The 20,000-nt window shown below is 42.1% G+C and overlaps 2 protein-coding genes across 6 annotated transcripts in view; both read left to right on the top strand.

The window, feature by feature from the left end:
• The first annotated feature begins 1,561 nt into the window (after positions 1–1,561).
• LOC135540989 (retinol dehydrogenase 7-like) lies at positions 1,562–6,674 on the top strand. Its single transcript, XM_064967139.1, is given in 7 exon segments — positions 1,562–1,624; positions 1,853–1,888; positions 2,087–2,412; positions 2,691–2,716; positions 2,718–2,950; positions 3,227–3,390; positions 6,424–6,674. Coding segments are annotated over 7 exon segments (1,038 nt in total). The 5' UTR covers positions 1,562–1,592; the 3' UTR covers positions 6,645–6,674.
• Positions 6,675–9,814: 3,140 nt separating this feature from the next.
• LOC135541352 (glutaminase kidney isoform, mitochondrial-like) overlaps positions 9,815–20,000 on the top strand; it is a 30,256-nt gene continuing 20,070 nt past the window's right edge. For 3 of the 5 annotated variants that reach the window (XR_010455961.1, XM_064967536.1, XM_064967538.1), the window contains exons 1-4: positions 9,885–10,032; positions 10,277–10,373; positions 13,467–13,588; positions 18,378–18,507. Coding sequence is in view for 4 of the 5 variants with exons in the window: in XM_064967536.1 (XP_064823608.1) it covers positions 10,010–10,032; positions 10,277–10,373; positions 13,467–13,588; positions 18,378–18,507 (372 nt within the window). In the remaining variant the exon portion in view is untranslated. Of the gene's footprint in view, positions 10,033–10,276; positions 10,378–13,466; positions 13,589–18,377; positions 18,508–20,000 lie in introns of those variants that run through there. The other 2 variants (XM_064967535.1, XM_064967537.1) reach the window with 2 other exon arrangements.

Below are 20,000 nucleotides of genomic sequence, written 5' to 3'. Positions count from 1 at the left end.
AAGGGAAGGTGCTCACAGCAAGCCCCTCCCCCTGCCACTCACAGCACAGGAGATGAGACCAAAACGTCCGTGCAATTACATTACTGATAAATACTTTGAGGGAAGAAATGTACTTGCTACTACTGTGATTTGGTGCAGCAGGGTAGTCTAGTGGTTAGAGCATTGGACTAGTAACCGAAGGGTTGCAAGTTCAAATCCCCGAGCTGACAAGGTACAAATCTGTCGTTCTGCCCCTGAACAGGCAGTAAACGCACAGTAGGCTGTTATTGAAAATAAGAATTTGTTCTTAACTGACTTGCCTAGTTAAATAAAGGTAAATGTTGTCTCACCTATGTTACGATTAATTCACTAATTGTAAGTCGCTCTGGATAAGAGTATCTTACTGTCCCCTCGCCATAATGTGATAATTGAAATCGGTCGGCCTATGTGATGTACATTTAATGAGTGATTTTATGGCCTACATTATGGCTAACATACTGTAGTTACCAGGAAATATCCCCTCCTACAGGTGTTCTTATTGGTGTGTTCGTGTGACTTTCTGTACCCCCCAAAATCCTCCTTGGTCCGCCGTGCACCTTACATACAGTATGTCCCTTTCTTCTGTGTGATCCAAGATGTCCCAATCTATTCCACCCAAGGCTTAATAATTCTGCCGGGAGGCTAATAGGTTTTGAGAGGCTTAAATAGCTTGAAGAGAGGCAATGGGTTTTTGTTACCAAACAATCAAAGCCCTGCCTTAAACCCCTATCCTCGTTCCAGTGCCTCTTTGTTTCATAAGATCTATAAGAGCCTTATCCCAAGACTCCTGAAGCTCTGAAGAAAACAACTGCCCATATTATGCATATCATTCTTTAAATACCTCACTGGAAAGCCCAAAAACACGTGTTTTAAGATGTCAGATTACACTGATCCTTGTCAAAATAGGCCATCTGGTAAAGTGTATTCCACTGACTTGTTATTTTGGGGGCTTTCACTGGATGTTTGGGTTTTAGTCCATTTTCTTTGAAGGATAAAATTATGAAAATGTTCCCCTTTTTCATCAAAGATTTTACGATGATTTGTAAAGTCTTCTGCTGTCATGATGAAAAATAAAACTTTAGCCAAGTGTCATAACATTTGAGATAATGACAGTGTTCCCCAGGTTTGATTGCCTTTATTTGGATCCTCCATGACGTTGCGGCGCCCCCCTCTGTTTGTGTCCCAAATTGCACCCTATTCCCTATATAGTGCACTAGTTTTAACCAGAGTCATATGGCCCCTGGTCAACAGTAGCGCACTATATAGGCTGCCATTTGGGACACAAACAAGGTCCGGGGGAGGGCGCCGCAACGTCATGGAGAATCCAAAAAAGGCAAACAAACATGTATCTGGCAATAACCACTTTAGTGAATATTTATATAAATAAGCACAGAGATATAGGAGCTGATCGGCATACAATGTTACAAGAGGACATGTAGACTACAGTGACGGGTTTGACTGAACGACTTGCTCAGGTAGCGTTGACAACATTTTGTAATGTGTGTTATTTCCTAACACTTTCTGCAGGGATTAATTTTTCTACACCTCCATAAAATCCTCTCCCAGACCTCATCATGGATATTGATTCTGTGTACCAGTATTTAGGGTAAGATTTAATCATTCCATTTAACTCCTAGGATGTTCTTTTGGAAATAAGCCTATGTAAACCCGCATGAAAACACCCACTCACTTTTCAATCAATGTCATAAGAATGTCAAAATATCTGCATGAAATTCTATCAATGTCATATTTCAACATGACGGATGTTGAACATCCATGTATTCCATTAAAAAAAAGCCATCTACGTACAGTTGTCTGTCTCATTTCAACCTAGATTTCAAGCACAAACCAACGATTCAGGGACTTCAAGGTTTGGTTGGCTTCCAGTGGATTTCATCTTTGTTGACAACTCAATCAAATACCAACCAAACGTAGATGTTGATTTGATGTTAATGTAAAGTCTTTGCCCGGTGTGATGCAAAAGAAAAACATGAGACATCGGGCCCCAAAAAAACATCAACTTCATATTTCACCCTACAACCTCTCACTGTGCTCTCCTCTTCCCCAGTAGGGTTAATCTATGGCTGTATGGCATTTCTACCTTCGTGGTTCTGTGGACGCTAGGCTGGCTGTACAGAGACAGTCTGGAAGTAGAGAACGTCAAGGGGAAGTATGTGTTTGTGACGGGCTGTGACTCTGGCTTCGGGAACTTGCTCTGTAAGAGGCTAGACCGGCGAGGGTTCAGGGTGATAGCTGGGTGTCTCACAGAGAAAGGGGCTGATGATCTGAACAGGGCGACTGGGCCGTACCTGAAGACTGTTCTCCTAGACGTGACGAGCACCGCCAGCATACAGAAAGCCATGGAGTACACAAAGCAGGAGGTTGGGGATAACGGTGAGAAACCATCTGGAGTGGGGTTTATGTTACTCACTGCTCGGGCCAGGAGTTTTTCCAACTATATTCCTGACTAGTAACTCTGTTTCCTAGCTGTAACCTGTCCTGGTCTGGTCAGAGAGGCCCTAAGGCAGTAACCATGACTCAAACAGCAGTTGTGTCGAATAAAACAGATGCATGTGACTTGAAATACACAGTGAATCCAAAGCTGAAAACATTTCTGACTAAATAATAACAATATCTTCATATTTCTCTCTCTCGTCCTCCCCCTCTCCCAGGACTGTGGGGTATCGTGAACAACGCAGGGGCGCTCCCTGCCCATGGGGCCCACAGAGTGGATGAGGATGGAGGACTATACCAGTACCCTGAAGGTCAACATGACGGGGGTGATAGAGATGACCCTCACCTTCCTGCCCCTCATCAAACAGGCCCAGGGGAGGATTGTCAACGTGGCCTCAGTGCTGGGTAGGGTGGCAGCTAACGGTGGGGGATACTGCATCTCTAAGTTCGCTGTGGAGTCCTTCTCAGACTGCCTCAGGTAGGCGACTATAGTTTGTTTGGATCTTTGTAAGCCCACAAAGCAGGCTAATTCCAGCTACTATCACAACAACATTTAGTAGTCATCACGAAGCTCAATTCAACCAAACCCGAATTCTGTTTTTTACCTTTCTTAGATTATTATAGTCTGCTTTAATCTACTGTATTTCACTGAGCTACAATATTCAATAATACAAAATTATACAATGTTAAAGAGCAACATAGTGTTTTTAGAGGATGTATGCCAACCAAACATTGATGTCTACATTTTCCAAAGGAGGGATATCCACTACTTTGGGATCAAGGTGTGCATCATTGAACCAGGTTTCTTTAAGACAGCGGTTACCAGTCTGGATCCCATTGAGAGAGAGCTGCATCGCCTGTGGAACCAGCTCACACCTGAAGTAAAGACCAGCTACGGAGACAAATACCTGGAAAAGTGTAAGTAGCAGTAGAAGTGGTAGTGGTGGTAGTAGCGGTAGAAGTGGTAGTGGTGGTAGTAGTAGCACCAGTAGATGTGGTAGTGGTGGTAGTAGTAGCAGCAGTGGATGTGGTGGTAGTAGTAGCAGCAGTAGATGTGGTAGTGGTGGTAGTAGCAGCAGCAGTAGAAGTGGTAGTGGTAGTGGTAGCAGCAGTAGAAGTGGTGGTAGTAGCAGAAGTGATAGTGGTGGAAGTAGTAGAAGTGATAGTGGTGGTGGTAGTAGCAGTAGCAGTAGAAGTGGTAGTGGTGGTAGTAGCAGCAGCAGTAGAAGTGGTAGTGGTGGTAGTAGTAGTAGTAGAAGTAGTAGAAGTGATAGTGGTGGTGGTAGTAGCAGTAGAAGTGGTAGTGGTGGTAGTAGCAGCAGCAGTAGTAGTGGTAGTGGTGGTAGTAGCAGTAGTAGAAGTGGTGGAAGTAGTAGAAGTGATAGTGGTGGTGGTAGTAGCAGTGTGTGTGGCTCAGTCGGTAGAGCATGGCGCTTGCAACGCCAAGCGTCGTGGGTTCGATTCCCGCTGGGGCCACCCATATGTAAAAGTAGTGGCCCCAGCCGACTTGTAAGTCGCTTTGGACAAATGCGTCTGCTCAATGGGATAAATTATTATTATTATATTATATTATATTATATTATTATTATTATTATTAGAAGTGGTAGTGGTGGTAGTAGCAGCAGTAGAAGTGGTGGTAGTAGTAGAAGTGATAGTGGTGGTGGTAGTAGCAGTAGAAGTGGTAGTGGTGGTAGTAGCAGCAGTAGAAGTGGTGGTAGTAGCAGCAGTAGAAGTGGTGGTAGTAGCAGCAGTAGAAGTGGTGGAAGTAGTAGAAGTGATAGTGGTGGTGGTAGTAGCAGCAGCAGTAGTAGTGGTAGTGGTAGTAGCAGTAGACGTGGTAGTGGTGGTAGTAGCAGCAGCAGTAGTAGTGGTAGTGGTGGTAGTAGCAGCAGTAGTAGTGGTAGTGGTGGTAGTAGCAGCAGCAGTAGAAGTGGTAGTGGTGGTAGTAGCAGCAGTAGAAGTGGTGGTAGTAGTAGAAGTGATAGTGGTGGTGGTAGTAGCAGTAGAAGTGGTAGTGGTGGTAGTAGCAGCAGTAGAAGTGGTGGAAGTAGTAGAAGTGATAGTGGTGGTGGTAGTAGCAGTAGAAGTGGTAGTGGTGGTAGTAGCAGCAGCAGTAGTAGTGGTAGTGGTGGTAGTAGTAGCAGCAGTAGAAGTGGTAGTGGTGGTAGCAGCAGCAGAAGTGGTGGAAGTAGTAGAAGTGATAGTGGTGGTGGTAGTAGCAGTAGAAGTGGTAGTGGTGGTAGTAGCAGCAGTAGAAGTGGTGGTAGTAGCAGCAGTAGAAGTGGTGGAAGTAGTAGCAGTAGAAGTGATAGTGGTGGTGGTAGTAGCAGTAGAAGTGGTAGTGGTGGTAGTAGCAGTAGTAGAAGTGGTAGTGGTGGTAGTAGTAGCAGCAGTAGAAGTGGTAGTAGTAGTAGAAGTGGTAGTAGTAGCAGCAGTAGAAGTGGTAGTGGTGGTAGTAGTAGCAGTAGATGTGGTAGTGGTGGTAGTAGCAGCAGCAGTAGAAGTGGTAGTAGTAGTAGAAGTGGTAGTAGTAGCAGCAGCAGTAGAAGTGGTAGTGGTGGTAGTAGTAGCAGCAGTGGATGTGGTGGTAGTAGTAGCAGTAGAAGTGGTAGTGGTGGTAGTAGCAGCAGCAGTAGAAGTGGTAGTAGTAGTGGAAGTGGTAGTGGTAGTAGCAGCAGCAGAAGTGGTAGTAGTAGCAGCAGTAGAAGTGGTAGTAGTGGAAGTGGTAGTAGTAGTGGAAGTGGTAGTGGTAGTAGCAGCAGCAGAAGTGGTAGTAGCAGCAGCAGTAGAAGTGGTAGTAGTAGTAGTAGTGGAAGTGGTAGTGGTGGTAGTAGTAGTAGTAGTAGTGGAAGTGGTAGTGGTAGCAGCAGCAGCAGAAGTGGTAGTGGTGGTAGTAGCAGCAGTAGAAGTGGTAGTGGTGGTAGTAGCAGCAGCAGTAGAAGTGGTAGTGGTGGTAGTAGCAGCAGCAGTAGAAGTGGTAGTGGTGGTAGTAGCAGCAGTAGAAGTGGTAGTGGTGGTAGTAGCAGTAGAAGTGGTAGTGGTGGTAGTAGCAGTAGAAGTGGTACTGGTGGTAGTAGTAGTGGAAGTGGTAGTGGTAGTAGCAGCAGCAGTAGAAGTGGTAGTAGTAGTAGTAGTAGTAGTAGTAGTAGTAGTGGAAGTGGTAGTGGTAGTAGCAGCAGCAGTAGTAGTGGTAGTAGTAGTAGTAGTAGTAGTAGTAGTAGTAGTGGAAGTGGTAGTGGTAGTAGTAGCAGTAGAAGGAGGTCATCTGTCGGATGAGACGTTGGAATAAACCGTGATCCTGTCCTTCACATACAAGGTTAAAACCAGGGGTTGGAACCGGTTCAGGGAACAGAACCCCATTTTTGGGGGGAGGAACCAAATCAGAACTGGGGACGAAAGTTTTCTCTATACTGTTATGGAACAGAACAATTATTTAAAAGCGTGGGAAACAGTTAATGTTCTTTGATAATAATAATTTTTTTTGGGGGGGGGTTTATATTTGAAAGTAATGTCAAGCTAAATGTAAAAAAAAATGTTTAAAGATTTCAGGAGGTTTAAAAAAAAGAACAGAAAATATCAGTAGAAACTGAACTTTATTTTACTGGTCGGAACAGTGGAATGGCATGAACAAAAATTATAGTTCTGTACAGAACGAAACGATTGGAAAATAATTTGTTCCAACCCCTGGTTAAAACCTCTAGTCTTGTTTAAGTGTCAATGGAATTTGCTGCTAAATCTCATTAGTAGAAAATCCCATTGACATTTGACTCGCGACTATACGTAGTATCACCATCCTGGCTATCATGCTACATCCAGCTTATCATCCAATTGGTTTCTGGCTTCAACCCCTCTCCTCTTCACTTTTCTTTTCTCCTCTCCTCTGTAGTCCTCCCATTGGCCGTACAAATTCCTAACAGTTTAACAATATCCTCCCCCCCCCCACCGATCCAGACATCCAGATCCAACGGGTGATCATGAATGCATCTTGTGACTCTGACCTGAGTAAAGTGACTAACTGCATGGAGCATGCCTTGATGTCTTCCTACCCCCGAACCCGCTACAGTGCCGGCTGGGACGCCAAGTTTGGATGGATCCCTCTCTCTTACATGCCATCCTGTGTCATCGATATTGGGCTGAAACTGGTGATGCCACGTCCTGCTAAGAGTGTGTAGAGTTACATTTAAAATAGTTAATAGGATACAATACAATACATAATGCAATACAATCCTATACTAAACAATAAAAAAAACAGTATATTGTTTTGAGTTTAAACTTACAGAATGTAGAGTCGTCTACACAATTTTACCTGGAAAACTTAATTCAATGCATTTCATTACAGGCCTACTGTCGGTGTTTTGAAGCTAGATTATATCCTAGAGTTATGAAAGAAAACAACATGGAATATTTGAGTAGTTATGTTTGGGAACCTACTGTGCCTTTTTGTCACCATTTATTTATGTTGCTTCATTTCAAGCAATATTTAAAGTTTTACAGGCAAAAGCTTTTTACCTACAACAAGTAGTTTGAACATCGTTCAATAAGGCTGAAAGAACTGATGTCCATTATATGAACACAAATAATAAAATGAGACCAATTCATGATTTTTAAAGCTCATCGTCTCATTGTAAGCCTGTTAGGATTTCTCCCCACTGTGAGTTGGTCAAAGTATTTCAAAACATAGCCTATAGGAACCATATCAGTCTGTTGATTTAACCAAACAGTTCATCGTACAGTATGTCTGCTCTGCTCTGTAGCCTCTGCTTACATCGGTTCATTATAAACAAAGTGACATTTATGTTGGTTAATGGTTACATGATGCAGATACTTGAGTATTTGAATACATTATATATTTGGCATCAAATCTTGTGTTTGTCACCTGCCAGAATATGCCATGTCTTCAAGCTTGATTGTACAGTACTTTCTCATTGGTCGCTGTGCTGACTGAACTGGAGTGTGTACCTCCTACATTTTTCAATCACCCACATGGGAACAGTATGTCCTACAAACCAATTAGTAGATGGGAGAGACAGGACTTGCAGCTCCACAAGCATCTAAAATAGAACCAAAGTTCATGGATATACTTACAAGATAGACGTCGCTCTGCCCTAACAATGGGAGTCGTTGTCCAGTGTCAGGGCAGGCCGCCTATCCTTTCTCTGGATTGGTGCATACATCTCCTTATTGTAATTATCTTTTGAGTATTCGATGAGGGTTGGTGACGACAACCGCCTGTCTTCAATGGAGAGAGACACTAGAAGTTGTCCTACTTATATTAGTAAACTCGTAACGACTCAAGCATTACGAAACTTCTATTGGCTTAAAACAACCTCAAGTAGCAAATATATATTTTTTGAATGACCAAATTTGACACTCATTGACCTCCATACAAAAAGTCCATGCTTAGTGGGCGAAACAACGAAATAACGCCACCTGCTGGAAGGAGACATATTTTCCGCCGAATTGCGCCTCTCTTCCTCAGTGATAGAACAAGTTGTACTTTAGCGTCTGTCAATACGGACCACGTTGAAGCTCGCTAGCAGTTTGGATGAAATGAGTGAATAACATGTACGTGTAAATTAGTAATGGGAAGTTCGGCTCTTTTTAATAACTCAGATCTGTTCGACTCGTTCAGTAAAAATAACGAATATTCTGACTGACTAATTTCGTTCATTTGAGTCAGTAATGTCAAAAGCATGCAGACTTGTATGTTTTTGGTTCTACAAAGCTGTGTCCATAATTTGTTATTGCACCATGCGATCAATTACCAGTTTCTAAACATGTATTTTTCTTCTTTATGATATTATTGCTGTCTGCAGTGCAACTTGATCTATTGTACGGATGTTTTGTCGGAGCAAGTCTCTGGAGCCATGAGCCAGAGAACGTATGAATCCTGATGTATCGTCACTACGGTCAGCAGGTCAAACGAATGACAAAATGAACGAGTCACTCAGGGAAAAAATGATTCATGACTCTCGATTTAGTAAAAGGAGTCGTTCAAAAATACAAAATATTTCGGGAACAGCACATCACTAGCGTACATTTCTGTTTGCAACGCGCCAGCACGCAACGCGGTTTGGTCCACAGGTGCAGAGCGCTTGATTTGCCCGTTTTGACTACCTGTTTTAAGAGCGTAGTCAACTACAAATGTCTGAGTATTCCATGCAAAACAAATAACACATTTAGCTCTATCAGTTACATTATCTACATGACCTAATAATCCCCCGTTTACAATTGGTTCATTCATCCCCCTCCACTCCCCTGTAACTATTCCCCAGGTCGTTGCTGTAAATGACAACGCGTTCTCAGTCAACTTACCTGGTAAAATAACGAATAAATAAAAAATAAAACAAATGATCAGCATTTGCCGATGTAACGTTACTGTTGGCGGATAATGTGTTCACTTTGCAAGCTACCGGTAGAAACTTTGTCCAGTTGGCTTAACAGTGGTAAGTAGACCTAATGCCCTTTTTCTACAATCAACGTAGGCCGACCAGCGAAGTTCGCTAACGTTTTCCCCTTTTCAACATTGATTTTAGTAGCATTTAAGAATTGCTGCAGACATACATGATAGGCTACATTGACTGATGGACCACGTCTAATTTGTTTGATAGTTAGCTAGCTAATAATATCACGTTAATTTGGCTAGTTAACAAGATAACTTTCAGGGTATAAACTAGATGGCTATATCCAGATATTGTTTGATTTGCTTTCCATATACTGTAGTGGTGATGACAGTAGTCCGACTGACAACTTTACCAGGAGGACTTACCAATGTCAAGTTCTTTCTGAAAGCCTAATATCCGATGAAGCAAGATGAATTACACATATTGTTTGCTTAGCGTTACATACCAAATGGAAAAAAAATATCAGTTGAAGTTTACATATCATGAAATGCATGCAGTTATTTGCTGTATAACTCAGATGATCGAGCTAAATATGGAATAATCGGAAATATCTAGTTCTGACTATGCTCTTCAACGTGATAATATTAAAACCAAATAGTTATAAACATTTATTTAAAAATCCTTTGAAAAGGACACTGTAGTTGTTGTCAATGGTTTTAGCGGAGCTGGGAGTCTCCTTGCTCCCCAGCAGCCAAGTTGACCTGCTATAAATACACACTCCGACGTCATCGGCGCAGTTTTCCTCCTGTGCGCTCATGACAAGTTTCGAACGTGAGAACGAGATTTATGCCTAGATACCTGTAGTCGGTTGACCAGAACGGATTTATCAGACTAATGGTGAATAGTGGATAAAGTAACGGAAATACTACCGAAAAGGTATCCGAAGGCAGTTATCCTTAAATGCTTTTATTTTTGTAAAGTTAGTGGAGACCAGTACCATGCACTGTTTGAAAATATTACGGGTGACCAACGCAGCAGCTGTTGAAACTTTGAAAGACACGACTAAAATAGTTTTTAAAAAGGTTTGTTTTAACGGTTTATTACCGTGTTGTCGTCGTAATGTTAAAGTTCAACCGGCACAATATTTCAACACAAGCTCAACAGATCAGCACCACATCGGAACAACCTCAGACATGGACCACGTGCTTTCCAAACTGTGAGTTTGTGTTTTAATTATTCCAGTTCAGACAGTTCATTTGTGTTATGTATTGATTGGCAGATATTCATTTACTGTTTGTTTGCGTGAATCACATTTAGGCCTATGTTATTGTATATTCAAAACAATACTGGTCTCCATTCTCCTCAATCATCCCATTACTCTTTATAAATAGCCAATCAAGTTGTGTATGTCTGTGTTGTTTAAAGCTGACAATTTCCCTCTTCACTGTATGTATATGTAGGAGCAGTGGGAAGGGTCTCTTCTCAGAGGTAGAAGATATGCTCTTCTACACCATCACAGAGGGTCAGAAACAAGTCCCCGTCTCACACTTTATCTCTGTGAGTAAGTACACACATCAGTTAACCTATACAGGAAAGAAGAGTAGGTTGTAAATTAAATAGGTTACTCTGTCACACAACCCTCCTTGACAGTAAACTCCCTCTCGATGTAGACATACAGCCACAAACACAAAAGCACATTCTTGTTCTCTCGCTCCCTCTGTCTTGCTCCCTCCCACACACACACACACACACACACACACACACACACACACACACACACACACACACACACACACAAAAACACTGAAGAACAGACCTTTATTTGCAAATAAAGATACAACATCTGTCATAAGAGATGATCTATGACACTTGATGTAATTCTGCTCTCACTCAAATTTTGTCTCTCCACCATTTGAGCTATACTTACTCCAGGTATGCTGAGTGCAAGGGTTATTGGAGACTTGGGCCACCAAACTGCCACTGTGGCAGTGCCAATTCTCTTTACTTTGAGGAAGTAGGGTAATTATGAGAAGGTAGGGTAATTATGAGGAATATGGTAATTGTGAGGAAGGAAGGAGGTAGGGTAATTATGAGGAGGTAGGGTAATTATGAGGAAGGAAGGAGGTAGGGTAATTATGAGGAATATGGTAATTATGAGGAAGGAAGGAGGTAGGGTAATTATGAGGAAGGAAGGAGGTAGGGTAATTATGAGGAAGGAAGGAGGTAGGGTAATTATGAGGAAGGAAGGAGGTAGGGTAATTATGAGGAAGGAAGGAGGTAGGGTAATTATGAGGAATATGGAAAGACGTGCAACAAGTGAGGCGTACATCGAGTACATCCCTGGTGCAAGCTGACATGGTGTTCATTGCAAATTGAATTGCAGTGTCTGACATAGTTGCACTGTCTATCAGGAGAAAAATAATATTCTGCATAGCATACTTTCCCAATATAGACATCAAGACAGGCCAATGTACTGTAGTCCCTATAGTAGGTTACAGATAGTCATATCCATATGAATTTTCTGAATAGATAACAAATAGCTGTTAAAAAATTATACATTCCGCTGATATGTGATTTAACATAGTTAAATAAACCGCTAGACAGACTGGATTAGGTTGTAAAGATCACCCTGCAGAGACCAGAGACTAGAAATAGGTTGTAAAGATTACCTGCAGAGACCAGAGAGACTAGAAATAGGTTGTAAGGATTACCCTGCAAAAACTAGAGAGATTAGGTTGAAAATATTACCCTTGCAGAGACTAGATTAGGTTGTAAAGATTACCCTGCAGAGACTAGATTAGGTTGTAAAGTTACCCTGCAGAGACTAGATTAGGTTGTAAAGATTACCCTGCAGAGACTAGATTAGGTTGTAAAGATTACCCTGCAGAGACTAGACAGACTAGATTAGGTTATAAAGATTACCCTGCAGAGACCAGACAGACTAGATTAGGTTGTAAAGATTACCATGCAGAGACCAGACAGACTAGATTAGGTTGTAAAGATTACCCTGCAGAGACCAGACAGACTAGATTGTAGAGACCAGACAGTAGATTAAAGATTACCCTGCAGAGACTAGATAGACTAGATTAGGTTGTAAAGATTACCCTGCAGAGACTAGATTAGGTTGTGAAGATTACCCTGCAGAGACTAGATTAGGTTGTAAAGATTACCCTGCAGAGACCAGACAGACTAGATTAGGTTGTAAAGATTACCCTGCAGAGACCAGACAGACTAGATTAGGTTGTAAAGATTACCCTGCAGAGACCAGACAGATTAGATTAGGTTGTAAAGATTACCCTGCAGAGACTAAACAGACTAGATTAGGTTGTAAAGATTACCCTGCAGAGACCAGACAGACTAGATTAGGTTGTAAAGATTACCCTGCAGAGACTAGACAGACTAGATTAGGTTGTAAAGATTACCCTGCAGAGACTAGACAGACTAGATTAGGTTGTAAAGATTACCCTGCAGAGACTAGATTAGGTTGTAAAGATTACCCTGCAGAGACTAGATTAGGTTGTAAAGATTACCCTGCAGAGACTAGATTAGGTTGTAAAGATTACCCTGCAGAGACTAGATTAGGTTGTAAAGATTACCCTGCAGAGACTAGATTAGGTTGTAAAGATTACCCTGCAGAGACTAGATTAGGTTGTAAAGATTACCCTGCAGAGACTAGATTAGGTTGTAAAGATTACCCTGCAGAGACTAGATTAGGTTGTAAAGATTACCCTGCAGAGACCATACAGACTAGATTAGGTTGTAAAGATTACCCTGCAGAGACCAGACAGACTAGATTAGGTTGTAAAGATTACCCTGCAGAGACTAGATTAGGTTGTAAAGATTACCCTGCAGAGACTAGATTAGGTTGTAAAGATTACCCTGCAGAGACTAGATTAGGTTGTAAAGATTACCCTGCAGAGACTAGATTAGGTTGTAAAGATTACCCTGCAGAGACTAGACAGACTAGATTAGGTTGTAAAGATTACCCTTGTATTTCAACATGTACTGAAGTTATTCCCTAAAAACGAACTTGTTAAATTAAAGAATCAATTGTAGATGATGTCAATGATAGTCAAAGCTCTGATTTGATCTGTGTTTTATATTGCACCAGCACTACTGCACTGTTTCAATCAAAACACTTGCAACAAGTGACTCAAAGCGTTCCCAAAACCAGCTTTAGTCCAGCTTGGACAAAGAAGGGTATCAGTTACTCAACTTGCAACAAGTGACTCAAAGCGTACCCAAACCAGCCTCAGTCCAGCTTGGACAAAAAAAAGGATATCAGTTACTCAATTTGCAACAAGATTGGTGTATGTCAGTGGGCCTCAAGATGAGTTAAAGTTAGTTCATATAAATTTAGTTCACATCCAAGTTCCTCGCATAACAGCATTAATAACTTTGTGAGATGTGGACATGACCAGGCAGAATGATTCACAGCACACTGTAAATTAAACTGCAGTATAGCTTTGCAGTATGGCTTCGCTGACAACATCATTCCTTTCTCCCCAACCAAATCTTTGTGTTGTTAATTTATTCATCTATTTTATCGTCTTTTGTTTACTTGAACCGCTTCATTGTATTGTTTTTTTACTGTAACATGTCTTGTGACTTTATATGCACTTTAAATAAAGTTTGATTTGATTTGATCAGACCCTCAAGAGGACTGGTCTTATTGTATCCGACCCGCGACTGAAGGACTGTATGGACAAGCTGCAACGCTCCGTATCGGAATCCTGTCATGACGTCATGATGGACCGGGAACTCTTCCACAAGTGAGTCGCCCAGCTTGTCTCCTTGTTGGATTTAGACATTCCCACATTGCTCCATACCCCTCCCTCTTGTCCCTAACCCCTCAATGTTTGCAGATCTGAAGGGTCTGGATAGGTACAAGCAGTGCATTGTTGGAGCTTCCACCATATTGCTTACAGCTGGTCTGCATAAACCGAGGGTAGGTCCAAGGGTAGGGTGGGATTTGGGACCTGCTTCTAGAGCCACCTCTACCTGTCTCCACCTCTCTCCACCCCCTTCTACCTCTATCCACCCCCTTCTACCTCTATCCACCCCCTTCTACCTCTCTCCACCCCCTTCTACCCACCTCTACCTCTCTCTACCCCTCTATATACCTCTCTCTAACCCTCTCCGCCCCCTCTACCCCTCTTGCCCCCTTCTACCTCTCTTTACCCCTCTCCACCTCTCTACCCCTCTCTAGCCCTCAACCCCTCTACACCCCTCTCTACAGCTCTACCCTTGTCCACCTCTCCTTACCCCTCTCTACCTCTCTACCCCTCCAACTCCCTCTACCCTCTCTACCCCTCCACCTCCCTCTACCCCTCTCCACCTCTCTACCCCTCTCTACCTCTCTAGCCCTCTTTGCCTCTGTCACACAGTCATCACATTTCCATCTCCTCTTACTGCCAGGTGCCATGGTAGAGTGAGTCTATTAATACCCTGACCCCTTCAGCATTCCACATTATTAACCCAAAGTTTGTTGTAGGCTTACTCACTCACTCACTCACTCGCTCTGAATTGAATTAAGTGCTTTATTGGCATGGGAAACATATGTTAACATTGACAAAGCAAGTGAAGTAGATAATAAACAACTGTTTTAAAAATGAACAGTACACATCACAGAAGAATAAAGACATTTCAAATGTCATATTATGTCTATATACAGTGTTGTAACGATGTGCAAATAGTTGGGAAGGGGAAAGGGAAAATAAGCATAAATATGGGTTGTATTTACAATGGTGTTTGTTCTTCACTGGTTGCCCTTTTTTTGTGGCAACAGGTCACAAATCTTGCTGCTCTGATGGCACACTGGAATTTCACCCAGTAGATATGGGAGTTTATCAAAATTTGATTTGTTTTCAAATTCTTTGTGGGTCTCTGTAATCTGAGGGAAATATGTGTCTCTAATATGGTCATACATTTGGCAGGAGTTTAGGAAGTGCAGCTCAGTTTCCACCTCATTTTGTGGACAGTGAGCACATAGCATGTCTTCTCTTGAGAGCCAGGTCTGCCTGCGGCAGCATTTCTCAATAGCAAGGCTATGATCACTGAGTCTGTACATAGTCAATGCTTTCCTTAAGTTTGGGGTCAGTCACAGTGGTCAGGTATTATGCCACTGTATACTCTCTGTTTAGGGCCAAATAGCATTCTAGTTTGCTCTGTTTTTTTGTTCATTACTTGACACATTGGAAATAATTCTCTTTTTGTTTTCTCATGTTTTGATTGGGTTGAATTGTGTTGCTGTCCAGGGGCTCTGTGGGGTGTGTTTGTCTTTGTGAACAGAGCCCCAGGACCAGCTTGCTTAGGGGACTCTTCTCCAGGTTCATCTCTCTGTAGGTGATGGCTTTGTTATGGAAGGTTTGCAAATTGCTTCCTTTTAGGTGGTTGTAGACTTGAACGGCTCTTCGCATGTATTATTTGGTGTTTTACGTTGTACATTGAGGATATTTTTTGCAGAATTCTGCATTCAGTCTCAATTTGGTGTTTTCCCATTTTGTGAATTCTTGGTTGGCGAGCGGACCCCAGACCTCACAACACTCACTCATTCACTCACTCACTCACTCATTCACTCACTCACTCACTCACTCACTCACTCACTCACTCACTCACTCAAACACACATGGCTCCTCTCTCTGGCATTTACTCTTCAAGTCATTTTAAGAGTTAGCTAGAGGCAAAAGTATATGTGCTCTCAGTCCACTGAGGGCTGAGGGGCCGTGGGCTGAGGGGCCGTGGGCTGAGGGGCCGTGGGCTGAGGGGCCGTGGGCTGGGGGCCGTGGGCTGGGGGGCCGTGGGCTGGGGGGCCGTGGGCTGAGGGGCCGTGGGCTGAGGGGCCGTGGGCTGAGGGGCCGTGGGCTGAGGGGCCGTGGGCTGAGGGTGGATACGGGTCTTGTGTGGGCTAAAGAGCAGAGTACGACTCCGATTTATAGGTGCCCAGCTACCTTGGTCCTTGGGCCTACACACACACACACACACACACACACACACACACACACACACACATACACACAAAGCAATTCAGTTAAAGAGTGAATGATTGACATCTAGAGTGGACTTTGACAGTCCAGGCATCTAGTGGGGAAAACCAGTGTTCCTTATATCTGCCAGGTAGTCAACACTCTTAGAAAAAAGGGTTCCAAAAAGGTTCTTTGTCTGTCCCCATAGGAGAAAGCTTTTTGGTTCCATGTAGAACCCTTTTTGGTTCCAGGTAGAACCCTCAGTGGAAAGGGTTATACATGGAACTCAAAAGGGTTCTACCTAGAACCAAAAAGGGTTCTTCAAAGGGTTATGCTATGGGGACAACCAGATAACCCTTTTAGTTCTAGATAGAAAAAAAGGTACTAAGAGTGTACACATACTGTGGCAAGAAAATGTATGTAAACCCTTTGGAATTACCTGGATTTCTGCATAAATTGGTCATAAAATTTGATCTGATCTTCATCTAAGTCACAACAATAGACAAAAACCGTGTGCTTAAACTAATAACACACAAATTATTGTATTTTTCTTGTCCGTATTGAATACAGAATTTAAACATTCACAGTGTAGGTTGGAAAAAGTATGTGAACCCCTAAGCTTTTGGAGAAGTCATTAGCCAATTGGAGTCAGGAGTCAACTAACCTGGAGTCCAATCAATGAGATGAGATTGGAGATGTTGGTTAGAGCTGCCCTGCCCTGTAAAAAACACTCACAAAATGTGCTATTTGCTACAGAGTTTGCTATTCTCAAGAAACATTGGCTGATGTGAACCATGCCTGGAACAAAAGAGATCTCAAAAGACCTAATCTCAAAAGACCTTGACTTGCATAAAGCTGGAAAGGGTTACAAAATAATCTCTAAAAGCCTTGATGTTCATCAGTTCACGGTAAGACAAATTGTCTATAATTGGAGAAAGTTCAGCACTGTTGCTACTCTCCCTAGGAGTGGCCGTCCTGCAAAGATGACTGCAAGAGCACAGTGCTGAATGCTCAATGAGGTTAAGAAGAATCCTAGAGTGTCAGCTAAAGACTTACAGAACTCTCTGGAACATGCTAACATCAACTAAACTAAAGTTGAGTTGTTTGGAAGGAACATACAACACTATGTGTGGAGACAAAAAGGCACAGCACACCAACATCAATACCTCATCCCAACTGTGAAGTAGGGTGGAGGGAGCATCATGGTTTGGGGCTGCTTTGCTGCCTCAGGGCCTGGACAGCTTGCTATCATCGACAGAAAAATGAATTCCCAAGTGTATCAAGACATTTTGCAGGAGAATGTAAGGCTATCTGTCCACCAATTGAAGCTCAACAGAAGTTGGGTGATGCAACAGGACAACGACCCAAAACACAGAAGTAAATCAACAACAGAATGGCTTCAACAGAAGAAAATACACCTTCTGGAGTGGCCCAGTCATAGTCTTGACAGCCCGATTTGAGATGCTGTGGCATGACCTCAAGAGAGCAGTTCACACCAGACATCCCAAGAATATTGGAATATTCCGCATCTACAGAAAATGTTTGGTTGAAGCTATTGCTGCCAAAGGAAGGTCAACCAGTTGTTAAATCCAAGGGTTCACATACTTTTCCCAACCTGAACTGTGAATGTTTACACGGTGTGTTCAATAAAGACATGAAAAACATATCATTTCTGTGTGTTATTAGTTTAAGCAGACTGTGTTTGTCTATTGTTGTGACTTAGATGAAGATCAGATCACATTTTATGACCAATTTATGCAGAAATCCAGGTCATTCCAAAGGGTTCACATACTTCTTCTTGCCCCTGTAAATGGAGGTTCAATAAAGTTCTAGGCTAATCATGTGTGTTTGTTTTCAAGTGCAACAAAGGGTTGGGGTAGAAAATAATATAGGGAGCATCGGGCGGCAGGGAGCCGAGCAGTTAGAGCGTTGGGCTAGAAACGAAAAGGTTGCTGGTTCAAATACCCGAGCTGACAATCTGTCAATGTGCCCTTGAGCAAAGTACTTAACCCTTATTTGCTCTTGGGGCGCCGTACTACTATGACTGACCCTGTAAAACAGCACCTATCATACTACTGTGACTGACCCTGTACAACAACACCTATCATACTACTATGTCTGACCCTGTAAAACAACACCTATTATGGGTGACCCTGTAAAACAACACATTTCACTGCACCTATCCGGTGTATGTGACAGTAAAACATATTTAAAACATGTGTCACGATGTTAATGGGATACATAATGACTGAGTATCATTAGCCATGTGTGTCACAAAGAATGGAGTTTACATTCTCACATAGCTCCGACCCTGAACTATCCTAATTTGCACAACAATTCAAACCACTTATCAGCACCAAGTCTAGCAGGCAAACAACAACAGAGAAAGAAGGTCAGACGTCATAATACAGTCATGAGCAGCAGTCCATCCACTGTGCATCAGGGAGTGTCACCACTTCAAAGCAAACATCTGGGAAAAGTTCAAAGTTCATCTCATTCACAGAACTAGTTTTCTAGAATGCTCTAGAACTTGTTCAATGACCGGGTTTCTGTATTGATGATCTAATATTGTATTGTTTGTTGTACCAACCCTCAGGTGTGTAGGTGGGAACATAGTGCTTCTGATCCAGGCCTTCAGAAAGAAGTTCATCATCCCTGAGTTTGAATCCTTCGTTTCAAAAATAGATCAAATCTACAACACCGTTCAGAAAAACCACAACGGACATGTAAGTAGATTTGTTTCCACTTTTCATATATGTCACTCTTCTCCATCTGTCTCTCACTATCTCTCTTTTTTGTCGTCTGTCCTCTTACTGTGTCTTTTATTTTGGTATGCTTTCCGTTAACATGTGTCTGTTGTAGAGGTTGAATAATTCAGATTTTTCAACGCCTATACCAATACCGATTATTGGAGGACCAAAAAAAAACGATACCGATTAATCGGACGATTTTTGTATTTTTATTTTATTTTTGTATTTATTTGTAATAATGACAATTAGAACAATACTGAATGAACACTTTTATTTTAACTTTATATAATACATCAATAAAATCAATTTAGCCTCAAATAAATAATGAAACATGTTCAATTTGGTTTAAATAATGCAAAAACAAAGTGTTGGAGAAGAAAGTAAAAGTGCAATATGTGCTATGTAAGAGAGCTAACGTTTCAGTTCCTTGCTCAGAACATATGAAAGCTGGTGTTCCTTTTAACATGAGTCTTCAATATTCCCAGGTAAGAAGTTTTAGGTTGTAGTTATTATAGGAATTATGGGACTATTTATCTCCTCGCCCCTACCTGGGCTCGAACCAGGAACACATCGACAACAGCCACCCTCGAAGCATCGTTACCCATCGCTCCACAACAGCCGCGGCCCTTGCAGAGCAAGGGGAACAACTACTTCAAGGTCTCAGAGCGGGTAACGTCACCGATTGAAACGCTATTAGTGCGCACCCCGCTAACTAGCAAGGTTACACGAGCCTAAACTCGGGAGTTGTTAGGCTTGAAGTCATAAACAGCTGCTGGCAAACGCAAAAAAGTGCTGTTTGAATGAATGCTTACGAGTCTGCTGCTGCCTACCATCGCTCAGTCAGACTGCTCTATCAAATCATAGACTTAATTCTAACATATTAACACACAGAAATACGAGCCTAAGGTCATTAATATGGTAGAATCCGGAAACTATAAATTCGAAAAATAAAACGTTTATTCTTTCAGTGAAATACGGAACGGTTCAGTATTTTATCTAACGGGTGGCATCCCTAAGTCTCCATATTCCTGTTACATTGCACAACCTTCAATGTTATGTCATAATTACGTAAAATTCTGGCAAATTAGTTTGCAACGAGCCAAGCGGCCCAAACTGTTGCATATATCAAATCAAATCAAATGTATTTATATAGCCCTTTGTACATCAGCTGATATCTCAAAGTGCTGTACAGAAACCCAGCCTAAAACCCCAAACAGCAAACAATGCAGGTGTCGAAGCACCTGACTCTGCATGCAATGAACACAAGAGAAGTGACACAATTTCACCTGGTTAATATTGCCTGCTAACCTGGATTTCTTTAACTCAATATGCATGTTTAAAAAAAATATACTTCTGTGTTTTGATTTTAAGAAAGGCATTGATGTTTATGGTTAGGTACATTCGTGCAACGATTGTGCTTTTTTTGCAAATGTGCATTTATTAAATCATCCCCCGTTTGGTGAAGTTGG

Source organism: Oncorhynchus masou, chromosome 6, assembly GCF_036934945.1.
Source record: "Oncorhynchus masou masou isolate Uvic2021 chromosome 6, UVic_Omas_1.1, whole genome shotgun sequence".
Taxonomy (NCBI): Eukaryota; Metazoa; Chordata; class Actinopteri; order Salmoniformes; family Salmonidae; genus Oncorhynchus; species Oncorhynchus masou.
The sequence above is the reverse complement of the archived record's forward strand: the minus strand, read 5'-3'. Positions and strand labels throughout refer to the sequence as shown.